General features: G+C 39.9%; 2 protein-coding genes across 8 annotated transcripts; one reads left to right on the forward strand and one right to left on the reverse strand.

Annotated features, from left to right (window-relative positions):
• Positions 1 to 1,920: 1,920 nt before the first annotated feature.
• LOC113298502 (probable E3 ubiquitin-protein ligase ZFP1) lies at positions 1,921 to 7,895 on the forward strand. 7 transcript variants are annotated; one of them, XM_026547269.1, is made up of 9 exons: positions 1,922 to 2,030; positions 2,140 to 2,217; positions 2,635 to 2,809; positions 5,334 to 5,482; positions 5,577 to 6,371; positions 6,512 to 6,912; positions 7,082 to 7,180; positions 7,277 to 7,414; positions 7,524 to 7,895. In XM_026547269.1, exons 4-9 carry the CDS (start codon positions 5,383 to 5,385, stop codon positions 7,659 to 7,661), a joined length of 1,671 nt encoding a protein of 556 aa, XP_026403054.1. In that variant the 5' UTR covers positions 1,922 to 2,030; positions 2,140 to 2,217; positions 2,635 to 2,809; positions 5,334 to 5,382; the 3' UTR covers positions 7,662 to 7,895. The 7 variants fall into 7 exon arrangements, with proteins under 7 accessions (XP_026403055.1, XP_026403054.1, XP_026403050.1 ...); XM_026547265.1 differs by adding an exon at positions 3,326 to 3,482 and having other exon boundaries at positions 1,940 to 2,217; XM_026547266.1 differs by adding an exon at positions 3,340 to 3,482 and having other exon boundaries at positions 1,940 to 2,217.
• Positions 7,896 to 8,360: 465 nt separating this feature from the next.
• LOC113298504 (probable ubiquitin-conjugating enzyme E2 C) lies at positions 8,361 to 10,811 on the reverse strand. The gene is made up of 6 exons (XM_026547271.1): positions 10,414 to 10,811; positions 10,283 to 10,310; positions 9,614 to 9,844; positions 9,422 to 9,485; positions 9,277 to 9,336; positions 8,361 to 8,862 (listed from the first exon to the last, which is right to left on the reverse strand). The coding sequence occupies exons 1-6, from the start codon at positions 10,536 to 10,538 to the stop codon at positions 8,807 to 8,809; spliced, it is 564 nt and encodes a 187-aa protein (XP_026403056.1). The 5' UTR covers positions 10,539 to 10,811; the 3' UTR covers positions 8,361 to 8,806.
• Between the last annotated feature and the right edge of the window lie 16,818 nt (positions 10,812 to 27,629).

A 27,629-nucleotide genomic window follows, 5' to 3' on the forward strand; every position in this document is an offset into this window, starting at 1 on the left:
TTTCAATAATTGAAACATTCTTAGAAGACGACAATAGCCGTCTCACACAAAATATTAGCTTATAAGAAATTTTCAAGTGATTGAATGATCAATACGAAACATTTTGAATCTACATCAAATGACTGTCTCACACAAATCGTGTAAGATGTTACAAGGTGATTTTTACATGATCATCTTTTGACTTTCGTCAAGAATAATGATAAACGCAGTTAAAGCAAAAAGCTTTCCAACACATATTTTGAGAAATTATAAGCGAGTTAAACTCATCTTGAAATATCAGATGTGTATAATATTAAAGTCTATATAGCTATACGAGTTAGTCTCAATAGGAGATAAAATAGAATAGACTTCCGAGTGATAGATGAGTTCAAGTCTCCACATACCTTTTGTTGATGAAGTTCCTCCAAGCCCTCCTCAGTAGATCTTCATCTTCAATCTATGAAAGCCGTGAAGTCTAAAGCTCAACTACACATTCTATCCTAATCCGAGACATAGCTATAAGTAGACTAGAAATCAAGACTTATGGTTTTGACAACTAAACTTGACAAATAAGCTTGAGATAGCAACGCTTGCGAGTACGACCGAGCAGTGCTCTAACAAAATTCACTTACAGGTCCGGTACAAAAGAAGCAAAATCTTCATGACTGCATCAGTTGTGTATGTTAGAAATGCTTAATTTTCTGTCTCCGTTTTTGTTACTTGATATTCAAAGTGAATTGTTAGCTTTTCTTTTTCTTTTCTGTTTGTTTCAGAAAGAAATCTCAATAAGATAATTCTATTGGTGGATACTATTATCAGGGTAGTTCATAGATAAAGTCATCAAGAATCATAGTTGTTTCTAGCTTCCTATATATCTTTCTTATTGATAAAATCTATCATATTCACAAATCTTTTACTTTATGAGCCTACTGTATTATACGATTTCTTTGCTTGCAGGACGTGGATTGGTTGTTATAGATCGAATGAAAACTTTGTCGTTGCAAGATGTTGGTGTACTTCAGCCAAATCAGTGATAGAAGCTGAAGCTGAAGGAAAATCTCTGCTAACATCCATAGAATGGGTTAAGGAGTTCAACAAAGAGAAAGTTTTGTTTGTATCGGATAATTTCTTTTTGGTGAACGTTGTAAAGGATGGAGACTCTTCTATTAGCTGGAAGCTATTTTCCTTGGACACGTACTTTAAAAATGGATTTACTTTCTTTTCCCAACCTCTTTGTAAATATGTTAAGCGTATTTGTAACGGGACAACAAATAGTTTAGCTAAATTAGCCGGACAAAACTCTATAGGTAAGTGCTGGTTTAATCAGCCTCCTCCGTGTATTTTCGGAAAAACATTTTCTTTTCTATAACGTTTAGTTTCTGTTAATAAAACCTCCGCTCAAAGAAGAAAAAAATTGATATCCGGGAATTCATATTTATTAAATAGGACCAAATCATCCGGTCCGAAAACAGAGATATGAAACCCTTTGTTTATACCAATTCCCATGCGACATTCGGAAGGTTTTGATTTCAACTCAAGTATTTTAGTATTGTAGTTGTAAAGAGATTGGGACTCCCAGATCTTAGAAGAATGATAAGTAAGAGGTAATGCATAGTATCACAAATATTATGAGAATGTATGAATCTCTACATATGAGAGCATCCGTGTCAAAATAAAAATACAAGTGAGCATCAATAGAGTTTCCTTCTCCCACCAAATTCTTATCCCAACCCAAACATGCTAAAAAAGAAAACACAACAGGAAACACGTCCATGTTGCTCGACATCCAATTGTGGCCGTCCCAATTTCAGCGTGTCAACTGCGTAGTTGCCTTGGCTAGTATATACTATATAGTACAGGTGGGTGTCGAACGAAAGAAGCGAAATTGGGTCAAATTTTAATGCGTGGCTATAAAACGGAATCCCAACACCTGGAGTAGAATATCGCGCTAAATGAGAAAAGTTACAAAAGTATGAATGAACAAGGAAGAAAAAGAAGGCCAAATAAAATAAATTTGCTTAAATTCTATCGGTTTTCTCTCCTTTTTTCTGGTACGGTGGAGGGCGTTTCTTGTCAAACTTAAATTCTCTCTATCTCTTTATCTTCTTCGTTTTCATTCAACAACAACAACACCAACTAATCAAACCTCTGATTTCCCAGATTTTCATCTCACTAGTGAAAAATAAATTCAAAATTGCTTGAAATCAGGAACTTTCTGGTATTGATTGCAATCTAAAGGTATAATTCCTAGTTTGTTGATTTTATGATTTTGGTTTCATAATCTGTATCCTGATTCATCAATATTATTCACAATATGTTTATGCTGTTGATGTTTTGATGCAAAATCTCTTGTATGATCATGGTTATGTGGTGAGAATTCTGTTCTTTTGAGCAAGTCTTAGGGTTTTTATATGTTTTAATTTGCTAGATCAGTCGTTAATATTAAGTATTTGGTCATTTAACTGAGGGTTTATGGGTTGATAATCTCTGGTAGGATATGATAGATAAAAAAAAAGCAATTTTGATATCTAGATATATTTGGGTGTTTATTCTGGCACCTCTTTGAGTTTATTTTAGATCAGTTGTTGGATCTCGATTGGTAGGTTTACAGAGGAAAATAAGATGGAGATGGTATTTTTTTCCTTCCTTTTGCAGATGGGGGTTGAGTCCTGATTGGAGGTCATTAGAAGAGATTGGAAATGTTGGTTTCTGGGTAGACGATGATCATAGGTGCGGTGCTCTTAATGGAGAGACTTAGCTCTATTAACCTTGTCACGGTTCTAACACTGCCGCGCCGGCAGTAACGGAATTGTGTTTTTGTCTAACTAAGGTATTAATCTAACTTATGCATTGGTGATTTAGTGGTATTTAAACCAAGTAGAATTGAAGAATGTGTTAGCTTCTTATGTTTATAATCTTCGTGAAGATAACTTGGCCTCCTTCTTGGGTTCTATTCTCTATCTTCACTAGTTATGCCTATGCCTTCTTGTCTAACCATTTTAACAGTTTTCATACTTACGCGTTCACCTCAACATGATGCTCAATACTCCAGTTCTTCGCTATTGTTATCCTTACGAAATGTGATTTTAATCTCATACTTTCACTCTCACTATTTCCGCTTTACTGATTCATGTGCTCAAGTATACCTACCCTTAAACCCAGTACTATCTATTCCGTGCATAATTTTGTTGTCAGTTGTTAAGACAGGTATTCACTAAAAAAAAGCCTGCAGGTAACCTTAAATTCCTTTTCTGTTTCATATGTTGCTGCCTTTCTATTAAATGTCTCCAAGAGGACGTGCTCAGATTAGCTAAATATTCTAATCATGTTCCCTGCAATTCCTTAGGTATAGTGGGTTAGTTGAATATGCAGGTACATGACCAAATACGTAATCGACCAAAAAATCGAGGTGGTCGAATATTGCTAGTCATCCTTACTCAAATTCGACTTCTCTGTGGCCCCCTTGTTGTGTATCATGTGTGGGAGGATTCTTGTATACACAGGTGAGAAATAGTTCTTAGGATTTAATTCTCTTTCTTTCCCTCTCTATTGTCTTTCTGTTTTTTATGTGCACTAGCAGTGCCAACTGATTTTAGTGGATTAACTATTACCTAGCGATCTTGTCACTGCACTTGGGTAGATAGGTTAATGAAACCAATGTGGACTTTCACTTCGTTTACTTTTGTCCATTAAATCATCCAACTCCTTGATTTTATAGCACACTTCAGCTGGATAACAGCAGAAACTATGTTCCTCGCTTTCCTTCATTTATTACATTGGGGCCAGTAGTAGAGTTCCTTATTTTAAGCGTAGTGCTTGGTGGCTTTCTTATTTGCAGTCTTTGGTTTCTCCTCAGCTACAGAGGAAGGGATTCCTTCTCTGATTGAGCCCAGGTCAAGGTTTTCTAGGTTATTCCTAGGAAGGTGGACGGTGGAGATCAGTTAATTATGTCGTTTCAGTTAGTTGCCATGTTGGCATACAATTCATTATGGCCACCTTGTTTTTCTGTCTTAAAGGATGGTCCTTTCTTAACTGGCATTTGCTAAAATTCCACTCCAAAGCAAGTGGCTGGCATTCAGTGTCAGGCTACAATGTTTCTTGTGTGAAAGGTTCCATGGATTTCTTAAGTTATGACAAGCTCAGTTATTACTGCCATATGGCCAGAGTTATGCAAATTCAGCCGAGCAGTAATTTAAGTTTGATATTACTGCTATATGGCCAAAGTTATGCAAGCTCAGTTATTACTGCCATTTGGCCAAAGCTACGCAAGTTCAGCCGAACAGCAATTTAAGTTCGATATGCCATCTTGGCGGAGAATATGCTTATAAGAATATTTTGATGGGATTCATAGGGCAGAAGTATTGCTATTGCATAATTTTGAGCTGGCAGAGGCCTAGATAGAATTAAAATTTTGCAGCTGTTCTTCTGTTTTGTTGGATAAAAATTATTAAATAGCTTAAAAAAATAGAACTAGGTTGCAAGGTTCTGCCTCATGCAGATGGTACTGGATACCATATTTGGAATTTCAAGCTGGAAAGCTGACATTACAGTAGAGTTGGTGTCACCATGTCTTGTCATTGTCCTTCCTTGAATGTATATGTGCTGGTTGACTCCCTGAATGTAATGAGCTACTACTATACCAGAAGTTTTTTCTCTGGTGAAGCTATCCTCACTTGATATCTAAATATTGCAAAGATGCTTTATAAGTTCGTGGTCAATTATGAATGTTGAATAGTCACACTCAACTGTTCTAACATAACAAAAACAACAATATATATGTTTCCGGGGTTATTGCTGGTCCATTGAAGAGGAAGTAGCTTTCACCATGGAATAGAGGTTTAAGACGCGAGCCTCGTCTATGAGATGAGATTATCACAACCTGGCCACATGGATTTTGTGTTTGCATATGTACCATCTCAGGGTCTTCTTTCCTGAGATAAAGAACTGATGATACCAGTACAAGAAATTAGCAGGATTATAACTTCATGGTGTAGTTTTGCATCTTGTCCTAGCCCACCTCAACTATTATCTTCAAACGCTATCAACTGTTAGATTTATGCCAAGGGAAGTATTTTAGCTGCTCAGAATGACTATGTTAGCAGCAAGTAATACTAGTTTTTTTTTTACATGAACTTTACCAGAAAGCTAGTGTGGCTTGTTATTTTCTGATCATGTCTCGTACTACATAGCTCCTCGCCGTGTTGTTTCCATAGCCTTGAACTTTTTCCTCGTTAGTTTTGAGTGAGTGGGAGCTGCTTTTGCGGTTCTGCTCATGTTTGTCTAGAGTTCGTACCAGAGAAACATGTGGCAGGATTTCCTTTTTGAACTTATTGTTTGCTTCGGTTTGCATGCAGGTCGTTTATTCTTTCCTTTGGAGCATAACGAGACTTCAATCACATAGTTATGGGGCATAGGCACTTGTTCGGCACTCCCCAAATGTTTGAGATGGACAATGATCAGAACCCAAGTCCTCTACATGCTGAGCATTCTTTAATTCCCTTGGGTACTGTCTGACCTCATTGCCAAATATTTGACATAATGATATGTCTAATCCTCATAGGTTGGTCTGTATCTTACTTCTAATATTTTTATTGCAGGTTGGACAGGGGCTGCAGATACTGGTGGTTCAGTATTTCCTATAGAAAATTTACCTGCCGGAGGAATCAATTTTACCTCTCAGAGACGAAGTTCAAATGAGTACTCTTCATCAAGTAGCAGCACTGAATCCTCCCACAGAAATATTGGGCAAAGGGGAAATGAGTACTGTTCCACAAATATCACAATGGAAATTCCACATCATCAAGTGACTACTTCAGGGCCAACCTATGATCCGACCTTGCATCCCACAGCTGGTGGAAGCACGTGGCCTGCTCCACATAATTATGCTGACCAGCCTTCTTCTAGTCATCACAGACATTTAAACCATGGATTTGGTAGCAGTAGCGTTACTCCTACGATAGGTGACATTAGTGGGCCGTGCAAAAGGAAAAGGGCAGAAGTTTCCGCGGTCTTTGAAAACGGCAGCAGTAGCAGACACTATAACGCTACAAATACCCCTGATGTTTCTTTATCTCTTGATTTGCCATCAGAGAAACCTCAACATTGGGCTTGGGATCCCATGAGTGCTGCCTCCACGTATGGAGGAAGCAACCTTTCAATTGGCGAAGAGCATTCTCAGAGGAATGTTAGAGGCCGAATTGCACTTGACTTGGAACAAGACCTACCTCAGCTGCATTTGTTAAGCAACCCATCTCGTCGTCTTCCTTCAACAGGCAGACCTGTAGGCCAGAACGGCACAGTTGACTGCACTGGTGTCAGTCGTGGTGCAACCGCTCATGAGTGGAATTATATCCCTGTTTCTTCCGCTGCTCAAGGGAGACTTATACCTTCAGGTAAGATTTCAGTATCCAAATTCTTGGAAATTTTAATTAGATTAAGGAATTATATAATAATGAATAACTAAAATAGGTTTCTTTGTTAAATGAGTATGTTACTGTCGTTTTTCTGACAAAACTCTGTGTGGAAGTTGCAGATACTAGTGGCTTCAGTCATGTAACAAACCAATTTTCTGTAGGAAGCAGTAGTTCTAGTATTTCTCAGGAGATTAGTGGGTACAATCATGACCAACCTTCCAGGAGAACTCCTATTGTCCCTCTGCAAACCCATAATCTCCCTCATATTCAAGGTGTAAGAGGACGCAGTAATCTTGCTCAGAGGACATTTCTTGCTTATGAGACCGCATCTACTCACCCGCATAGGGAATACGTCCCAGCTACTGAGAATACTATGCATTCAATGTCAGATAATCATTCCAGACATATAAGGTCTGCTGTGGGATGGCGTCGACCTGATAGGAGCGAACGATTGGGGATACCTCATCCAAGATTGCACTCAGCTACTGGTGGGATAGATGCCCATGCTCGTTTTGTTGAGGTATGCTTTTCTTCTTAAAAAGAAAACCCAGAGTGTTGTGCCCATGATCTAGTTACCTGATAAAATTCTTGCAGGAATGTCTTCTGGGATCTTTCCCCTTCTGAATAGTGCAATTGCGTCGTTTCCCACTTATGTCCTCTGAAGAAGTCTCCATGTGTTTTATGTGCAGGGGATTTCTATGTTAGAACGCTCAGTCATGTATGGCTCAAGAAGTTTGCTTGATCAGCATAGAGACATGAGGCTAGACGTAGATAACATGAGTTATGAGGTTATTATTTCGATCCATGTTTTAGTTTTACTCTTTCATGTAACTGATAGATTCTTAAAATTAAGCTTGATAAGCATTTGATGGTTGATGATGCAGGAGCTGCTTGATCTGGGTGAAAGGATTGGAACCGTCAACACAGGTTTGTCTGAAGATGTGATCTCAAAGTGTTTGATTGAAACTATATGCTGCTCTTTTGATCAAAGCCAGGATGAAGGATCCTGCGCAATATGCCTGGTAAGATTCATCAAACTGCAACTTTTTTATTTTAATTTGTTTGTTTGTTGAATTGAGTAAATTAGTTAATCTGTATCTTGTTTGTCTTTTTGGAACTGAAAATGGACAGGAAGATTACAAGGACAAGGAAGTGATTGGTGCAGTGAAGAACTGTGGCCACGATTATCACATAGGTTGTATCAGAAAATGGTTGTCAATGAAGAATGCATGCCCTATTTGCAAGTCTCCTGCTGTGAAAGACGAATAAAAAAGCCTCAGATGTTTCTTTTCTTATTTAGTTCTCTCTATTTAACTTGTGTAAATATTATATCCAGATAAACAACTCTCGGAGGAGTGGTTTAAGAGACAACTTGTACATGGGGGGCAGGGGGATGTTCATTTATCATCTTAAACTGGTTCTGAAATATTTATGATTTAGTTACCAATTCATTCAAAGGACAAACTTTACATTTCTAATGATATATTAAGCTTATCATCTTTAGGCTAAATTTTCTGCCTGGTGCATGTCTCACAGTGTACTTTGAACTCTAATATTATATGTTCTGGGTCTTCTGTAAGGAACTTTACACAACAAAAGTTGGATGCTCACTCCTTATACAAAGAAACTTTCTGGTGTGAGATTTATAATTTACTAGTAGGAGGTCAGGTGAGGATATAACTGAAGATTAATTTTGTACTGCATACGTAGCAAATGAATCTTTCTCTAAATCTAACATTTCAGTAGTTCAATACTTTCATGTTGGAATACTTTCAAAATAAATAAATAAATAGCTTGAGTATTTCTCTAAATCTAACATTTCAGTAGTTCAGTACTTTCATGTTGGAATACTTTCAAAATAAATAAATAAAAAGCTTTCGTTTTAGGTTGTGCAAGAGAAGTCTAAAAAATATAAAACTTGCAGGGTATGATGGAACTTTTGAGAGCACACATGCAAGCTGCTGATAGTTAGAAAAAGTTGGCTCATTTACAAGGTAGAGAGATGAGTCTTGTATTAACAAGTATAAGCAAGGAACTGCAATAAAAGGTAGCTTGAATAATTCAGCCATACCCCAGACAGACTTTACATCCCTACCGGTAATGTGTTTTTTGCACGATCCCAGTGACATCTGACCCTATTCAACTGTAAATTTTTATATTTCACATTATTCAGATGTTTATACAAGAGAAGCACGATAAGGAGAAAAAAGAAAAGAAGAAGCAATTCCTTGATGAGTAACAGGTGATGGAAACAGCCTAGGTGCGGGCACTAGTTCAGCGACAATAAAAGAACATGAAGTTAATATCTGTTGCCTACTAAAACAAAACATCTTCATTACGAGCATTATGGAGAAATGTGCCCCTGCTACTTTGAAGTGTATGGACAGCGATCAACATTCATATGCGCTGCTACATCAGCTTTCAAATTCGATTTCATCCATAAATTGCTTCCGAACAATTTTCTTGTAGTCTGCAAATAAACAGAGAAGGAAAAGCAGCAGATTTCATCAAGCTGCCAACAGTCACTTGAACTGCTACATCAAGGAAAGGGTATAATGAAGCTTCTTCAACCAACGGCAGGAAGATTAAAGATTCACCCCCTTAGACATCATATCATATATAAGTTCCTTGGGGTTGTCTTTTCTTATTTATTTCCTATCAGCTACTACAAAATAAATAAATTCTTTATAACCGATAATGGCAAGGGAACGATAGCAAATGGGGAACACATAAATGGTTGAGGAAGGGAGTCTACAGATGAGTCAACTTGAACATGTCCAAACCAAAAACTGCAGCAGATGCGGAACACTAGCCATAGAAAGAAATGAGAGTATGCAAGAAAGAAAAAAAAAACAAAAAAAAAACACAATGTATTAGCCCATACCTTCTTGGTTGTTCCATAGTGATGCAGCATAACTATTGAGAGGACTCTCATTATTTGGCTCTGATAACATACACACTGCAGTGTTAACCAGGGACACAGATAGATTAAGTTACCAAATCAAATATACGACACAAGGAATAAGTACCTCCCAGCAAACTTTGAATGGATATAAGGATGGTTCTGCAATCGTAAGCTGAGGACCACTTGTCCTATGACAATTCAAAAGGAGATATTTTTCAATTCTTAAAGGAAAAATATAGCACGGAATACCAATTCTTTCATTTATCTTGAATTTTGGGATTCACCATCTGTTAGAAGCTTTCAGTTGTAAAAATACCTGAAGGATGTCAAGACAAATGTTCCCATACTGGTCAACATTTGGATGAAAACACATTGTATCAAACTTAACAGACGGAGCCTTAAAAGGGTAATCCAGAGGAAACCGTAGCGAAAGCTTGTATGACAAATCCTCATACGGAGTTCCTTTGCCACCTTGGATAGTACCAATCCACGAAAAGATGTTCTCATTTTCAGGAAACGCCGATACCCCAAGATCACCCCCATTCATCTGTCCAGCAAAACATCAATTACTTAAGGAGCTATCCCTTATCATATCATAAGGCTAGCTCGCCTATTGATAGGTTCCTTTTTTTTTTTCTAAACTACACTGCTAGTTCTAGACTTCCTACTAAGAACAAACCATAGTTGCAAACTTGTGTGAAAATAATTTTGATAACACGTACAAATGAGCTGTTTCCTATTTAATCACGGAGAGTGGAGCCAACAAATTGAGAAAATCAAGTAACTCATGACTTGACAGAGTAATTGCGTAAATAGTGAGTGAACCATCCTCTGATATGGTTATAAATTGATTACTTTTAAAAGACCCAAAATCGAGCAAACAAATAAAAAGACCCAAAATGAAGAGAGTGTAGAATTCAACAAATACTCAAAATCAAGACAGTTCTTTTACATAAGATAAGAAGAGCAAGAGACAAAGGGTTACCATGAGAGACATTAATTCTTTCTGTAACCTGCAAAAACCAATCAAATTTATCCAATCATAAACTCCACAGTTGAACTGAATTTGAATTACTCATTAAAAAAAGAAAGGCATACTGAGAGAGGCAAGAGTACCTGAGAGTGACAGAATTTGTATCAACTGGTTTAGAAGAGGGCTTAATTTGCTTGCTATTATTAGGGGAAGGAAGAGGATGCTGATGCTGAGATGGTGGTGATGTGGTGGTGGTGGTGGTGGTCATGTCTATCCCATTATGATTCCCCCTGCATTGTTTCGAACCTCCATTTCAAGCTCTTCCTCGAACCTGAATTATTATCTCTATCTTCTTATATACCTTGTGTTTTATCTAATTTAACAGTTGTAGTTGTGTTTGACAAATTCTGCAACAACTGACAAGAATTTACATTGTAGACAGAGACAACAGATTACAGATGGAAAGAAATAGATAGATAGAATAGGTGAATGATTAAGATTTTGGATTATATTTTGATGAAGAGATGGGATCTCTTTAATTTGTCGTTTCTTTCTCTTTCTCTCTCTCTGTTACTGAAGCAAACAGCAAAAGAGGAAACGTCTTTTCGAGGGAAAAAGTATTAAAAGGAAGTGTAATTCACTGCAACTGCAGTTCTGCTGCCCTTCTGTTTTTCTTTAATGTGCTCGTTTTGGTTTCACATGGTCAACTTGCCCTTCTTTTTCTTTAACCCAAGTCGGGTAACTTTTTACCAAAATGGCAATTTCATAAATTTTGGAAAGTTTTCTTTTTATTATTGTTACTAGCTAAACCATACATGCAATGTACATGCTTGGATTTTACTCTTTCAACTACACTAAATTATAACAATTGATATTTTTTTCGTAAAATAAAATTTTATGTTTTTATTATACTCATTACGTAGATGATTCAAGGAGCTTTCCACAAATGGTAATTGTTGAGGGGTGATTTTAGTTTTTGGTTCTACCAAGATTCAAGGAGCTTTCCACAAATGGTAATTGTTGAGGGGTGATTTTAGTTTTTGGTTCTACCCGTACTAATCACACCAAATGACCTCACTTTTCTAGGAATAGTATGAAAGAGAGTTGCATTTCCATTGTACCTTGTCCTTCCTTATATAGACTTTCCCAAAAATCTCTCCTTTTATGACATCATGACACATGTCATAAATCTCCTTAATTACTTCTAATGCCATTCCTTAATATAACCTCTTCCTTATCTATTAATCCATTCCTTGTCTTTCTTATCTCATGGGTATCTTCTCATTGGGCTTGGGCTTAGTCCCCAAGTCTCCACATCTCATGCTAGGCTTGCCTCCCCTCTTGAGGGTGTCCCGAATCAACTAAGGGGTATCATTTTTCATGTATCAACATTAGTCCCCTGACTATTGGATCAATTACCAAATGACCTGGTAGTCAAATCTCTTTACACTCTCAGCCACCACGTGTCACCAGAGGCAGGGCGGTTATTACATCATTTATGATGATGCTTTCCTTATATAAGAGTATCATGCTCCCAATCCGATAATCGGTTTTGAGTGCATCATTCCCATTTTTACCTTTTCCTGTCGACTATCTCGTTTAGATGGCTCGCTCCCTTCACGGATATGTATTAACACTAGCGGCAGTCCCCGTGCTGGTTTCGATGTTCAAGGAGCCGGAGTTGGCGCGTTTATCGCTGGTGAAGGCCGAGGTTGAGGCGCTCCATGAGCACAGGATGGCAAAGAGGGATTCTATGCACGCTCGGTTTGCGGAGTGTTATTGTGACTACTAATTTTCCCATAGTCTACTAATGTATACAACTCAGAGAATCGGATACGAAGTAGTACTGATGCCTCTGTAGAACTGATAATGCTAAGTAATAAAAGATATTCGAGGTCACAGTAATAACGAAGAACACAAATATAACGTAAAGCTAGTAAGTTATCATGAGACACAAGTGATTACGTGGTTCGACTTTCGTCTACGTCCACGGGGTAATGAGTGATTGTTTGTATTAAGTTGTGGTGGTTACAAAGATCTTAAATGCTTCCCAAAGTAATAGAGAGAACTCAAGTTGAAGTAAATACTTAAGTTCTAAACATTAAATAGGTATAAGCTTAAGACTAGATCTTCTCTCCTAGATATTGAATGCCCTTAATTTGTTGGTGAAGCTTGGTATTTATAGTCCCTTCTGCTCCAGGTATATCTCTCCTGTCTTTGGGTCCATCGATCCCTTATATACCTTATGTACAAATGGTACCTTCGTTCACCGCGTGCTTTCTCCAGTCGGACTATGCCACCTCAGCTGACCCACGTTCCTTTGTGAACTTTCCAGCCTCAGTACAGATTGTACCTTTGTTCACCGCTAGCCTTTGCCAATTAGATTCCGCCACATCATCTCTCTCCACGTGCTTTGGTTATGCATGTAGATAAGAGATTTGTGCATTTAATGCTGATTAGATATGTCATCTACCTCTGTTCCTTCGCCAGCTGTCTCTCTCTAGACTAGGCTTTACTGTCTCCATCTTGGACGTCGAGGTATCCCTTCTTGGGATGAGATAAAGTAGATCTGTGAAGGTATCCTCTGCTACTCAGGTTTCTATGTATAGCGAGGGCTACACAGTTATCCTGTACGCAACCACTAAGATCCTGACACCTGCTCCGCGGAATATTCGTATTCACAGTTTGTCCATTTTCTTTCATATTCTACCATTTGGCAGGATTGGAAGAAAAACTCTCGTAACGCCGCCATTTTTGCACGTACCGATTGGGTAGTCCCCATATGTCTTTTCATGCAATAAATTCCCCTTGAATTTTGGGACATCCAAAATTTTGGATTCTCCAGCCGCCTATAAGAAGAGAATAAAGAGAAGGAATTTTCATTAATTCCCTTCTTTCTCCCCGAACTGTCGCTCTCCATCCCTTTCTCAGAGATTTTCTCCTACTTTTAACTGTTGGTCTTCCATCGATTCCCCAAGGCTCTGTTTTTTCATCACTTGATCATCACACACAAGTAAGTGATCGTTTACTTCTTCTCTGGTTGTTCAAATTTTTACCCTGGATTCGCCTTGCTTCAATTTTTGCTACTTGTTGTTGAATACCATTGATGTTCTTGGATGTCTGCATGCAGTATTTGCAACTTTTGGTGTGTTCTCTGTGTTGTTTGAGAACATGGATTCACTTCCTTTTCGTGTTTTTCATCATGAATGTACCATGATTTTTTCGTGTCTGCAAAATTTTGAATGTGTTTGACCGACCATACTCTGTTGTTTGCTTACTGGGAGGATGAAATCATTTTCTTTGGTTGGTTTTTGCTAAACCCATGCCCAAGGTACTATCATTTTTTCCCCAGCTTTGTTTCTGGGTCAACTGTAATTCCAGTCCGCCATTGTTGATGGACTGTTCTTCCTGGTGATGTTAGTGATCATGAGACTTCCGAAGAAACCTGTGTGTAGAGATCCTAAGCCTAGGTCGTCTACTGAGCCACCTCCGCGTATGGATCATCCTGATGCGCTACACCTTCGCCACCTCCTGAGGATGCTGAGGTACCTGCTGGTACTGAGATGGATGTGGTCCCTGAGACTTCTGCAGACCCTAAGGTTGATGAGGTTGCTGTTGAGGATCTTCCTCCTCCTCCGCCTCATTATGAGCTTCAAAGGCTGCAACTGCGTGACAAAGATAGATACGCTCACTTGTCCTTAGCTGAGAACACCAAGTCTTTTCGCCTCCATAAGTTTGAGATCTTCTTTGTCAATGGCCCTGATGTTCTCACTGAGTCCCTAATCCGGGATTTTCCTTACGATGAGAACAATCTTTTGATTAGTGTTGTCCAGTTTTCCGCAGGTATGATCATTCTTTTGTTTAGTAGAAAGGATCCCTTCTACTATGACGTTTTTTCTACCATGGATGACCCAGCGAACAAGACTCAGGTCCGAGGAGTCATGCAATACACTAGTAATTACTGGCGTGCCCTTCGTGAGTGCTGGTACCGTAGTAAGGAAAAGACTACTTTGAAGTCTTATGACCCTTATGCTGCTGGGAGGTCTAAGCAACATGATTACACCCCTTCCAACTTCAACGCTACGTACGCTGATGCTATTTAGAAAATTAATCTTCTTCTTGGAGTGTTGGCCCCCGTCGTATCCATGTTATTTCTAAGCAGATTAGGGAGGGTAACAACCTTTGTATGTTGGAGGAGATTGATAAGACTGGTCTGACTGTTATCCCTTATTCTGCTAAAATACTTTTCCCGAAGCCTGACCACATCCGTCTTGATCATGATGATCGTTGGGATCGTACTCCTATTCGTGTGGTGGTTCCTTGGGCCTACGGATTTACTATCGCATATCCCAACGTCCCTCGTATATCTTTCTCCTTGCCTGAGAAGTATGATGGATATCATCCTTGGGTTTTCAACCCTGCCGCTTATCGTGAGGTAACCTTTGCTTTATTTGGAGCTTTTTAATCTTATTTTTTGCTTTGCAATCTTTGTTTGGTATTCTGATGGCCTTCTTTTGTAGTCTGCCCCTGCTTCTTCTGCTGGAACCGCCCCGGGTTCTGTTTTTAGGACTGCTCCGGGCTCTGTTGGTAATTCTGTAGCCACTAGGACCAGTAAAAGAAAGGCTTCGGTGACGCAGCTACACCAACACCTGCGGAGGTAAGGATTATAGCCTAGCCATACCATTGTGCTTGTATGCTTTCCTAGTATCTTGCCCCTGATCCTTGGCCTGCGCATGTGTTTTTCCACAGTATTCCAAGAGAAAAGGCAAGTTGAAGGCTGTGATTAATCTTGAGGAATCCAATGAGGATCCAAAGGATGGTGAGGAGGTGCCGTATGACGAAGACATGGAGGACGTTGAGGATACTGCCTTTAGTCCCCTTTTGGACGATATTGAGGAAGATTTTACCAAGAATAGCCCCAGTCATATCTGTGCTGGCTCTGTGGAGGGTGACAACCTCCCAGTTGGTGGTGGTACTTCACTGGTAAACCCAATTAGTGTTGAAGCTGCAAATCCTGCTTCGTTTCCTAAGGTACCTTAGTTTTCTTCTCCTAGCGATATACTGCCTGTTGTCTCGGCTACTACTGGTGCTGTAGTTGTATCTTCCAAGAGCAGCTTGTGGGTGAAAATTCCAAGATTAACCGTCTTGAAGGCCAAATATCTTCATTGGAGATATCTCATCAGTTTGATGCCTCCGCTAAGTTCAAGGCTGAGTCTCTCCAGCAGGCTAACGATCAGCTTAGAGCTCAGATGATGGAGCTTCGTCGGAAATCATCTTCGGATCTGGAGGCTCATTCCTCCCAGATGAAGGTGCAATTTGAGCGTTCGGCCATTGACTACATCAACAATGCCTTTGCGGAAGCCGATCTCCAAGCTGGGGGAGTTGTGTTTCCTCGTCTTCCTTACCCTTGATTCTGTCGTATCCAACTTAGTTTAACCATACTCTTTGTTGTACTATGTCCTCAGTTGAGGTGCCCTTGTGTTGTCTCCTTTCTTTGAAACAATGCTTTGTGATGGTTTGAACCTTCTTTATCTGCAACTTTTAAGACATGTCAGTCGTATTTTGGTAACATTATTATTTTACCTATGTTACTGCATGTACATTTTTTTTGTAGACGTATTGTGTCTAATTGATTGCACAATTAAGTTATCACAAGGTGCTAAGGTATGTTTAACCTTTGGTGGAACATTCATCGTCATATCTAAGTATCCTTTGGCCAGAAGGTACCGTGGTGGCGAAGGTTCCTACGTGAGTAATAGTTTTCCTGTAACCCTACGCATTCAGCGCGAAGACTGCTTTGCTTCGACAAGGTATCTCTATAGGGGATATCTTACTTTTTCTTATTTCCTCATGAAGGGAGCTATTGCTCCGAGGATACGAGTATTGACATATGCACAGTTATGTCTTGCCTTGTCTCATCGTTAATCCTGACGGAGGGTGTCTATTCTAACCCAATTATATTAATCGAAACTATCTTTTTAGCAAAAAGTTTCTTTCATTGATTAGTAAGGTTCATAATACCTTTGATCAGGGATAGATGGGTCATGGCCCGTTCCTTTCTTCTCCTGAGTAATCACCATTCTCTTACAGGCAATACTTTTTTAGGTACATTGCATTCCAAGGGTGTTGTAATACTTCACCTTTTGGGGTTCTTAGGTAGTAAGACCCTTTTCCGACGATGTCATGTATGATGTACGGCCCGTCCCATGTCGGAGCTAGCTTGCTCCACTTATTCTTTCTTTGATATGGTGGTATATGACATAGCACGTATTCCTCGACCACAAAGTTTCTAGGGATGACCCATTTGTTGTATTCCAGTGTTATCCTTCGTTGGTAATTCACCATCTTTTGCAAAGCTACTTCTCGTCTTTCTTCAAGATCATCCAGATTTTCCAACATCAAGTATGTTGTTAGATTCTTCTCTCATGCCTCCGTTTTTGTTGTTGGAAGTATTATCTTCATTGGGATGACTGCTTCAGCTCCGTAGGTCAGCAAGAATGGAGTTTCTCCCGTAGCTGACCTTCTGGTAGTTCTATAGGCCCATAGGATGTTGTGCAGTTGTTCGCACCATCTCTTCTTGTATGCTCCTGAGCTAGCTTTAGGTACGATGATAGCACTGGATCCAGAGTTTGGTATTTGAGCTCGATTTGTCTAATGACCAACTGTGAGTCACTAGTCAACCGAACATCTGATAATCCTAGCTACCGTGCCAAGCGTACACCATGTATGACCGCCTCATACTTTGTGATGTTATTGGTGTATTGTTCGAATTCTAACCTGAGATGAGTCGGTATCCGGTGGGGGTTGTTATTACAATCCCAATGCCTGCGTCTTCTCCATTGGAGGAGCTATCTACGAATATCTCCCACCTTCGTGAATTCTGAGGTTCCAGGAGATCTTCTGGTTCTTGCTTGTCTTCCTCCATTCCTGGGATGTCGTCTATCTACGGTTCGTCGCTGGGAGGTGGGTCTGCTAAGATCTGTGATTTCTCAGCCTTCCTAGTTTCAAAGATTATGTGAAACTGTTTGATCACGACATTCCATTTTGCCACCCTCCCATTTTTCTCCGTGTTATCGAGGATTTGACCAATCTGAGCCTCCGCGAAGACTCGTATGGTATGTGCGTCAAAATATATCCTTAGTTTTTGTGTTGACACTACTAAGGCATATATAAGTTGCTCCACCTTGGTGTAGTTACGCTCCACTGAGTGTCTTGCTGATGTAGTATATGGGGTTTTATCCTTGGTCTTGGTCTCGTACCAATATTGCGTTCATAGCGTAGCTTGTTGCTTCTAAGTATAAGGTGAGTATTTCACCTGTCTCCGGATTTTGTAGGATGGGTACTGAAGCCAAGTATTCCTTGATCTTTTGTAAAGCTTGTTCGCACTCCGTGGTCCACATGAACCTGATTCCTTTCCTTAGCGTATCGAAAAATTCTTTACATTTATCCGATGACCTTGCTGTGAATCTTCCCATGGACGCTAGGATTCCATTTATCTTTTGTACTCCTTTTAGCGTTTGTGGAGATGTCATTTCCATTATTGCTCTGACCCTTTCGGGTTCCACTTCTATTCCTTGCTTAGTCACCATGTATCCTAGGAATTTTCCTGAAGTTACTCTGAATATGCATTTCTCCGGGTTTACTTTCATGTGAAAGTTTCTCATGACTTCGAATATTTCCTTTAGGTCTGACAGGTGGTTTTTCGACTCTTTGCTCTTGACAAACATATCGTCCACGTAGATCTCTAGTATCTTTCCTATCTATGACTTAAAAATTTTGTCTACCAATCGCTGGTATGTTTCCCCCGTGTTCTGTAGTCCAAAAGGCATCCTTGTATAGCAATACAAGCCTCGTGGGGTAAAGAACGCAGTATGATCCTGGTCTTCTTCTGCAAGGGCGATTTGGTTGTAACCGGCGTATCCATCCATGAAGGATGGCCTCTGGTGACCTTCAGTTGCATTGACCATTTGGTCAATGTTTGGCAGCGGATAGCTGTCCTTAGGGCACGCTTTGTTGAGATTGCTAAAGTCGATGCAAATGCGTACGCTTCCGTTCTTCTTAGGCACAATCACCATGTTGGATATTCAAGTGGGATACTTGACTTGTCATATGAATCCTGCTGCTAGAAGTTTTTGCAACTCCTTTTCTACTACTTCCAGGTATATATCCGCCACCTTGCGGATACGTTGCTTGAATGGTGCCATTTCTGGTTTGATCTGAAGGTGGTGGGAGACCAGATTCGGGTCAATCCCTGGCATGTCTTCCATTGACCATGAAAATATATCTACGCAATCCCTTAGTAACCTTTTGTTGATGGTGGTTTTTAGAATAGGGCTAAAATTGTAAAACCATGTATTTAATGCGTTGACGCCTTGCAAGGGTATAAATCCATTTAAGAAGTGATGAGTGCAAAAACCTCTTCACTCATTGAGCAATTCAATATGTATGGTATTCATTCAGAATGGTGCAAAAATCCTGAATATTATATGAATTTTCCTAGTAGCATTATCCATTTAGTGCATTGTTTGCCTAATATTTTCTGTGCTATGTTCTCAGCTGAACTCTCTTTATTGACATGACATAACGATTAAGTGTTCACTCTCAGCAGAGTAGCATGAATCTCCCGAAGTGCCAATATTGAGATACGCATGAAATACCCACACATGCTACATCACTTTCTGACAAATAGAGTTTCGAGTCGATGCGCTTTTAATTAAAGACAGCTCGATCGAACATGTTTAATTTCCTTAAAGGAAATCTAGACTGTCCATATCAGTCTCAGAAACAATCACAACCACACAAGTTGGCCGCATGATTTAACAAGCCTAGCCAAACCCTGATAGAAATAGGAAATCACTGCGATGACCACCGGCGGTCCCGCCTATGCCCTATCCGGTCGAACACCACGCTATACCCCTAACGCATGTCAGACGACGGTTTCAAAGAGATATGGCCGCGTTGCTTTGGGGAAGGCTCAAACGAGCAAGACCGTTCAAAGCAGTCTTAAAATCATCATGATCGTCCAACTTCACCAGCCTGGTTGGACAAACTAGATCATCCCACGATTGATCAGTGAAGCGCTAATGCACACATTAGCGGGCCCACTCCTCACCCACCGGATCAGTTTTCTCACGACCTAGCCCTAGAACAATGAACGCTTGCTCGAAGTATGGCTGACGTGATGCTTAAAGGGTCGCGGAAATCCCACTAGCGTCCTAAATCGATCACAGCCATCCAACTTCGCCAGCATGTTTGGATGGCTTAGATCACGCCTAGGACCATCGGGCAGGAACACATAAGTTCACCGTCGGCCCAACATGGGCCCCGCAGGGTCGGTCTCCCCAAAGGAGGAGCATAGCCTGCCAAACCATTTGGCCAAAGTTGCGCACGCGTGACTGATCCAAAATCCTAATTAGGGTTTGTGGCATTACATATATGTCGCAGTTTGATCATGACCATCCATCTTCGCCAGCTCGGATGGAGGGTATAGATATAGACTAAGGAGGTCCGGAGAGCATCAACATGATCATCGTGGGACCACCTGCGCATGTAACCGGTCGTCCAAGGTGGACCATGGCCAGGCGCCTCGAAACGCGTGTCCAAAGATGGCATCTCGTGGCCCCCTAAAATCCTTTGCGGCAAAAGATTTCTATCGCAAATCAATCACGACCACTCACCTTTGCCAGAAAAATTGAGTGGCCAAAATCGCACCTCCGCGAGACAGAATGGCATGTACTTGTACACCGGCAAGTCGTCTACACGCATGCCCGGCCGGTCCCACCAAAAACTTTGTCCATGCTTGATTTCGGTCAAGCTAAAGAGTGATGCTTGCGCACCTCTTTAAAACCCTAAAATCCATCAACGGTCGCAAACATGTGTCGCAGATCATCTCATCCGTCCAACTTTGCCAGCTTGGTCGGACATCTTAGGCTAAGATTTAAACAGCCAATGAGGCACCTTGGTGATCACCATCCGTCACTCTACCACATGGAGTGATCGGCCAAGGGATGGCCCGCCCATGCAGCCTTCAAACGATCCCTTGAAGATGTTTGAACATGCTGCTATTTTAAGACGCTTAATCCGCGACTTACTCTATTAAGCTTTAAAACAGCGATGCTTCATACATATTGATCATATTCGATGCATTACACACATAGAATATACACGATATTTTATGAATATCGATTTCTTAAATAACTTAGTTATTTAACCTAATAGCATCACGTGATATTTCCTGCGGGTCCCACAACTCGACCCACTTACTTGAGACATCAAACATGTCATAAACTGGGGATACTTATTGGGGTATTGGTCTGGAGGTTTACAACGTGCGGCTTGCAACGCGCCCATATATAAGAACGTGTCAGGAGGCATGAACGGTTAATATGATGAGGGAAGTGGGATAAGACGTGATCGTGCAATCACCTACACGACCTCACTACTCCATCACTCAACTTCCTCCACTTCCTACGATATGAGGGTTCGCGCCCAATGACTTGTATAAATAGGTCCTTCTCCTATTTCCAAACAACATCAACAAACACGAACAACGCAAGTGTAAACACAAGTATCCAGAAAACTTCAAGAGCTGATAGCTTCCATTCTGCAAGGCAGTTCAACATTCTGATACAAGTCATAAACAACCACACCTTCATAATTCAACATTTTGATCTCAAACATCTTCTTCGCTTCCCTCCCTAAGATCAACCCTTCTCTTTCACTTTGTGACCGAATTGAATCTGGAACGACCATTTCTTGGTTTAGGCCAGAGTCTTACATATTGATCTCTCGAATCTAAAAGTACTCTCGTGTAGTGCATTTGTTTAGGGTTTTAATTCGTTTCTCATCAACACATCCCAAATTTACCAAAAAACAGCAGAACCAGTTTTTACCTTCAAACACCTTTGTAGTTGCATTTCCTCTTCCTCTTCTAGTAAAGTTCCAATGTTGATCATCTTTGGCTCTGCCTATGTTCCGATGTTGATTTTATTTGTTGGTTCCATCGGAGAGAAGGTTTTCTTTTGAGGTCGTAGAGGAGTGCATTTTTGTAATTATCATTTAGCAGAGACATTCGCTCCCGGAGTGGCGGAGGTGCTTTCTTCCGGAACTAAAGTGGCTTCGGGTACTAGAAAGGCCCCGTCCTTTACTTCCTCGGTGTTTTCTTTTCGTCTTTTCCTTTCGTGTTGATGTGCAACGGCTCTTTTTTCGTTGAGTCTGTCCTATGCTAGATTGCATATCCTTGCATCCTATTGATCATCTTTGATTTCCATTTCACCCATAGGTGTAGGGAATCGAAGGTACTGGTGATATGTCGAAGATGTTCCTCGTAATCGATGGACCCATAGTCTTCCCATGATTACGTTGTAGGGCGAAGGTGCTTCCACAACACAGAACCTTGTATTGGTTACTAAGGGTCCTGCGCGTACCTGTAAGACAATTTCTCCTTTTGGTCTATAGACTACTCCGTTGAAACAATATATTGTGCAAGTGGATGAATCCATTTGCTCAGCTGTCAAACCCATACATATGTAAGGCTCGTAGAACAATACATTTAATGAGATGCCCCCATCAATGAGGACCTTTGTAACGTTCAATCCATGTATTGGAAGAGTGATACAAGTGGATCGTTGTGCATCTCGACCTCCTGGTTGACGTCTCTTGTTGATAATGCGTAGCCATTACATTCTTCCCAAGTACTAGTAGGTGGTCCACTTAGCTTGAACACCTCGTGGGCTTCTAGCTTTCTTCTGTTTCGAGCTAACTCGAGAATGTCTTCGAGTAGCTCCTCCCGGCCTCCGTTGGAGAAGGTGATCATGTTGATGTATTTGCTGTCCTGAGGTAGTTCTACCCTTTTATTGAGGGCTGACTCAGTATCAGCTGGTTGTATCTGCATGTACTCCATGAATTTGCCTTCGTCTATGAATCTCTGAATCGTGTTCCTTAGGTGATAGCATGTATCAGTTGTATGCCCATAGTACTGGTGGTACTCACAGTACTCCTTAGCCTCCTTTGTTTTATTCGGTTGCTTTCCCCTAGTGTTAGGGTACGGAAATCCCGGCTTCGCTCCTTCCTTGCTTAGAATGTGAGAGAATGTGGTGTTTAACTTTGTGTAGATCTTATCTACAAAATTTTCTCTTCCTTTCCCTTTGCCTTTGCATCTCCGTATTTTGATCTTTTGTCTCGAGAGCTGGTTCTGCCACCGGATTCATTTTGCCTCTTAGGTATCTCCGGAATTGGTTCCAGAGAGTTGGTTCGTTGCGGAGCTGTTGTTGTATTTGCTTGCGCCATGGGGTTGTCCTTCTGAATTTCTTCAAGTCTGATGTAGCGATCTTGGACAACCATAAGCTCTAATTCGGTGTCAAGGGCTCGGTTGTGGAGCTCCACGAAGATATCTGAGGTTCTATCAAGTCCGTACTTATAACAATTAATGCTAATTTCTGGATTGACTTTCCCGATTGCTTAGCATGTCTTTTGCCACCTGTCTGTGTATTGCATCAATGTTTCGCGGGGTCCGATAGATAAAGCAAATAGCCTATCTAACCCTGCCTTTGTTGACTTGTTATACATGTATGTCTCCAAAAACATCGTAAAAAATTGCTCAAAAGATTCAATTGAGTTTGCTGGTAAATTTTCATACCATGCCAATGCTGATCATGTCAAGCTTGCAGGAAAGTACCTACAAAAAACTACCTCAGATCTTTACCAATGGGCAAGGACACGAGTGTAGTATCGTAGGTGGGCTGCTGGATCATAGGTACCGTTGTATGCCTGAAATGTAGGTACTGGGAATTTCGCAGGGATAGGCTCCCTCAAAATGCGAAAAGACAACGAAGATGTTGTCGCTTCCTGGAGCACCTCTTCTAGCCTTTCTCTTGCATGACCGGTTTTCAATCCTTGTATCTCCTTCTGTATTTTCTCCATGACCATGTTCACATTGTGAGCATCTCTAGAAAATGTATCATCATAATAAGGATGAGAGGGCTTGTAAGTTGGATCCATTTCGTTTGGATCATGTTGCGTTCTCCTGGCTCCCCTGGTGGGTTAGCCTTTGGTGGGTTAAGATCCACCCTTCGTCTTCCTGAGATATCTCCGTTCTCATTAACGGAGGGTGAGTTTGGGAACCTTCGATCTGTACATCCAGCATACCTTTTAGGTTCTGGTTCTCCTGGTCCATGATGTGCATTGAATCCTCATGCTCCTTGTTACGGAGTAGCAAAGCTGCTACTTGTGCTGCCATTTGATTTTCATTGTGGATTCCACCACCCTGAAGAGTGTTGTCGGCCGGATCCTCAGAGTCGTCCACTCCTTCTTTTATTACCGGAGCGTCGGGATCTAGCTGGATTGGAGTTAGGTTTCCCAACCCCCACCATGTAGGAGCTAAGGTTCTGGGTAACCCTGCGTTGGCCGCAGGTGGCTTTGTTATATTAGGATGTTCCGGTAACGGCATGCCGTAAAGTGGTTGAGCTCCCGATGTTTGCCCCATCCCTTCAGCAGGAATGAGTGGCTTGTTAGCAACCGTTCTTCTTGCTTTCCCGTCCCCTGCCTCTGTTCTTTGATTCGTTTGAGATGTCTTTTGAGATCTTTCTCTCGTAACTGCTGGTCGTGAGCTTGTTGGTACATCAATTGGTTTCTGCATGCCCGTGGTCACTGAAAAAATGACGAAATCTGCTACTTGGGTACCTTTGTTAAAAATTAACAATTAATGCTCTGATACAGTAGACGGCTAAGCAGTCTTTTCAGAAAAAGGACTGAAATGACGCCTGGAAAGACAGGTATTAAATTTCTTATGACACCCTTGGAAAAAAAACTTAAATTTTGAAAAAAATTGAAAAATGTGTCAATTTTTTTCGAAAGATGGGGTATTAAATGCTTGAAAATATTTTTGCTTCCCTAAATTCTCGCTGAGATTTCCCAGTGCTCAGAGGTACTCAGATCTGAGGGATACTCTGTCGGAAAAGGTTGTTTTTAGTACAAAACAAAAGTTTTAACGTTATGTGAGTGCGTTTTTGCAGAGATTTTTGTAGATCTGTAAGATTGCGAGTCTTTAGTGTTAGAGCATTGCTCGGTCGACCTCGCATGCATTGCTATCTCAAGCATGTTTGTCAATGTTAGTGATCAAAACTATAAGTCTTGATTTCTAGTCTATTATAGCGAAGTCTCGGACTAGGATCAAAAAGTGTAGTTGAGATCAAGGACTTCATGGAGATTCATCATATAAGAAGAATAAATACTCAAGGAACCGGTGGAACTTCTCGACAAAAAGGTATGTGAAGACTTGAACTTATCTGTCACTCAAAAGTCTATCTACTTTAGGATTCGTCATATCTTGGTTCTAGTTTTTTGTTGCCTAGTATGTCTTATTTTTGGTTTAGTTGGAAGAATAACTAGTGCTGGAATAGCAATGATTGTGACTACACATAGCTATTATTTTTTCATCTTCTTGTTTCCTTTTTAGGTTTTTGGGTTTAAAATTCTAAAAATATTTGGAGGATGATGTTTTTGCAGCATTAATATTTGTGATTTGTTATATTGGAATTTGTTGTGGGATATGTATGGTTGCGTCAGTGAACTTGAAGGTCCCATATATTGTCAAAAGTAAAGTCGTTCATGAATTGGTATTCACTATTGATTAAAGGATGAATAGACTTTTGACAAATACAAAAGTTAAGCCTATATTGTCAATTCTTTGATGGAAGATAGGTTAAAATCTTTTGTTTTCAAGGATTTTGTCTATTAATGTTGTTATGAATATAATGATGGAAGATAGAATGAATCCTTGTGTATTTCACAGTAAAGATCTTTATTGATCCATATCCTATGTATACTGTGAGGCTCCGTAATGTGTCTTATGTTGAGCATGATACAACAAAGTTGATTATTTTATGATTGGCTTTGTTGGTTGTTCCGTGAGGTATGTTATGTCGAGTATTTTGAACTAAATTAATCATCTCGTTTGGTTATTTAGTTATTGCTCCTTAAGTTCTCTTATGTCGAGCAAAACAATTGACAGTTAAATTGAATTACTTTCGTGATTAGTTTGATTGTGTATTCCAATTAGATTAATTATGGGTTCTCTTGTAATTAGTCTAGTTGAGTATTCATATATTCCATAAGCCTTTGTGTTGAGTATATGAACGACTATCCTAATCATTGTTTAATGGTTATGTTAGTCATATGTTCCGTAAGTTTTCTTATGTTGAGCATAATCAATTAAGTTGATCATCTTGTGTGCTTAATTTAATTGCGTATTCCGATTAAATTAATCATGGGTTTACTTTGATTAATCTGATTGAGTCTTTGGATATGGGAAATAATTCTCATAGTTTTTTGTGTCCAATAAAATCCTTCTTTTCTTTTGAAATTAAGGTCGCTCTTGTTGTTCTTTCGGGAATGAAATCAAATGGGGGAGAGTTCTTTTGAACTTGTGGTTAATTGCCATATCTTTGTGGGGAGTGCGGCTGTGGAATATTAGAGGGGTTATCTTGTATCTTTAAACTCCTTGATGAATGCTATTAGCTTTGGCTATATGATTGCATCTAAATTAAGTTGGTATGTATTCTTCTTTTGGTCATGAAATGTCTCCTACGGAAATTTAATTATGATCCCGCTCTTGTACCTTTGCCAATTTTGTTGACAAAAAGAGGGAGAATTAATATGTAGTTCACACTACAAATACATATGGTTTTAGGATCATTGTGTAAGGGGGGGGTGGTTTCCATGTGAGATGGAGTATTGACTAAGGGGGAATGATGCATATCACCATAGTATTATTGTTGAAGTTGTGATACAATTGGACTTTGACACTGTGTAATAATACTATGACACTGTATAACAATGATCGAGACCGATACTTTCTCATTGTTATAGCTACGGATTTTCAAAAACGGTGATACTAAACTTACAACCTTTTGGATCATTGGAGTACTTGGAAGTGACGAAGATTTCGAGGAATGTTGAAGATTAGACTATGGGATAGGAGCCACTAAAGTTTCTTATCTTTTTTGTATTCCATATATATTGATAGTTTTGTCACTAAAATTGACAAAGGGGGAGATTGTTAGAGCATTGATCTGTCGACCTCGTATGCGTTGCTATCTCAAGCATGTTTGTAAATGTTAGTGATCCAAACTATAAGTATTGATTTCTAGTTTATTATAGCTAAGTCTCAGACTAGGATAGAAAAGTGTAGTTGAGCTCAAGGACTTCATGGCGATCCATCATACAAGAAGAAGAACTACTTAAGGAACCGGTGGAACTTCTCGACAAAAAGGTACGTGAAGACTTGAATTTATCTGTCACTCAAAAGTCTATCTACTCTATCTCCTACTCTTTGAGACAAGAAGTCGTATGCTATATATATATAAACTGGATTATACACATTTGGTATTTCGAGCCGAGTATACCTCGCCTATCTATATCTCGAAATATGTGTTGGTAAGCTTTTCGCTTTGATCAAGTTTATCTTTACCTAGTGACGAAAGTCATGATATGTTTCAATCACTTTGAAAATTGCTTTGACGAGAAATGGTGTAACAACTGTATAACGTCCTATAAGAATGTTTCAATGATTGAAATGATAGTTTAGATTACATAACCAATGGTGGACATAAACATTATTGTGGCAACACATTTATGTATAAGTCCTATTCCTTGAACCAAAGTTTGCGAACTTTGTTGATCAAGAGAAACCGGAGAATGGCGTGAGCCAAGTCCGTGAACTCAGTCCCCGAACTGCCGAACTTCTCATCCCGAGAAATTCTGCTGGAGTTGAGGAACTAGTTGCGTCCGCGAACCGGCGGAAAGTCTTTGCCGAGATTTTCTGCTTGAGTTTGTAAACTCTACCGGTTGCTTAAGTCAGCGAACCTAGTCTGAGAAAGGTTATATATTTGAAGATGATTTCTGAACTTAAACTTATAAAGACTAAGGAATGCAGTTTCAAACCGTGGCTATAAAAGTTCAAGAACTGATTCGAGTGAATCAAATCATCTTTCCTTCAATTGTGTCTTGCGTATTACATGAGATTTCCTTGCAATTGAACAACTCTCTTAACTAGTTCATCTGAGTCATTTGAACTAGTTATGGTGAAGAAAAACATGGTTGATATGAAATGCTCATATGGATAACCTTTTGGTTGACTATTATTGAACCAACAATACACACGTTTGGGTACGGTTAACAATCCTAGGGGCGTGTAGTTCAAGTGTGTATAACAAGCTAAGTTTTCAATCTAACGGTTGAGAAATATTAGCTTGAATCTAAATCAGGTTTTCATCTAATGGTAGATATTGTTTGCTTTGCAACCAAGGCAAAACCCTGATTTGAAAGACTATATATAGGAGACATCTAGTATTGTGAAAAA

Source organism: Papaver somniferum, chromosome 7, assembly GCF_003573695.1.
Source record: "Papaver somniferum cultivar HN1 chromosome 7, ASM357369v1, whole genome shotgun sequence".
Lineage (NCBI taxonomy): Eukaryota > Viridiplantae > Streptophyta > Magnoliopsida > Ranunculales > Papaveraceae > Papaver > Papaver somniferum.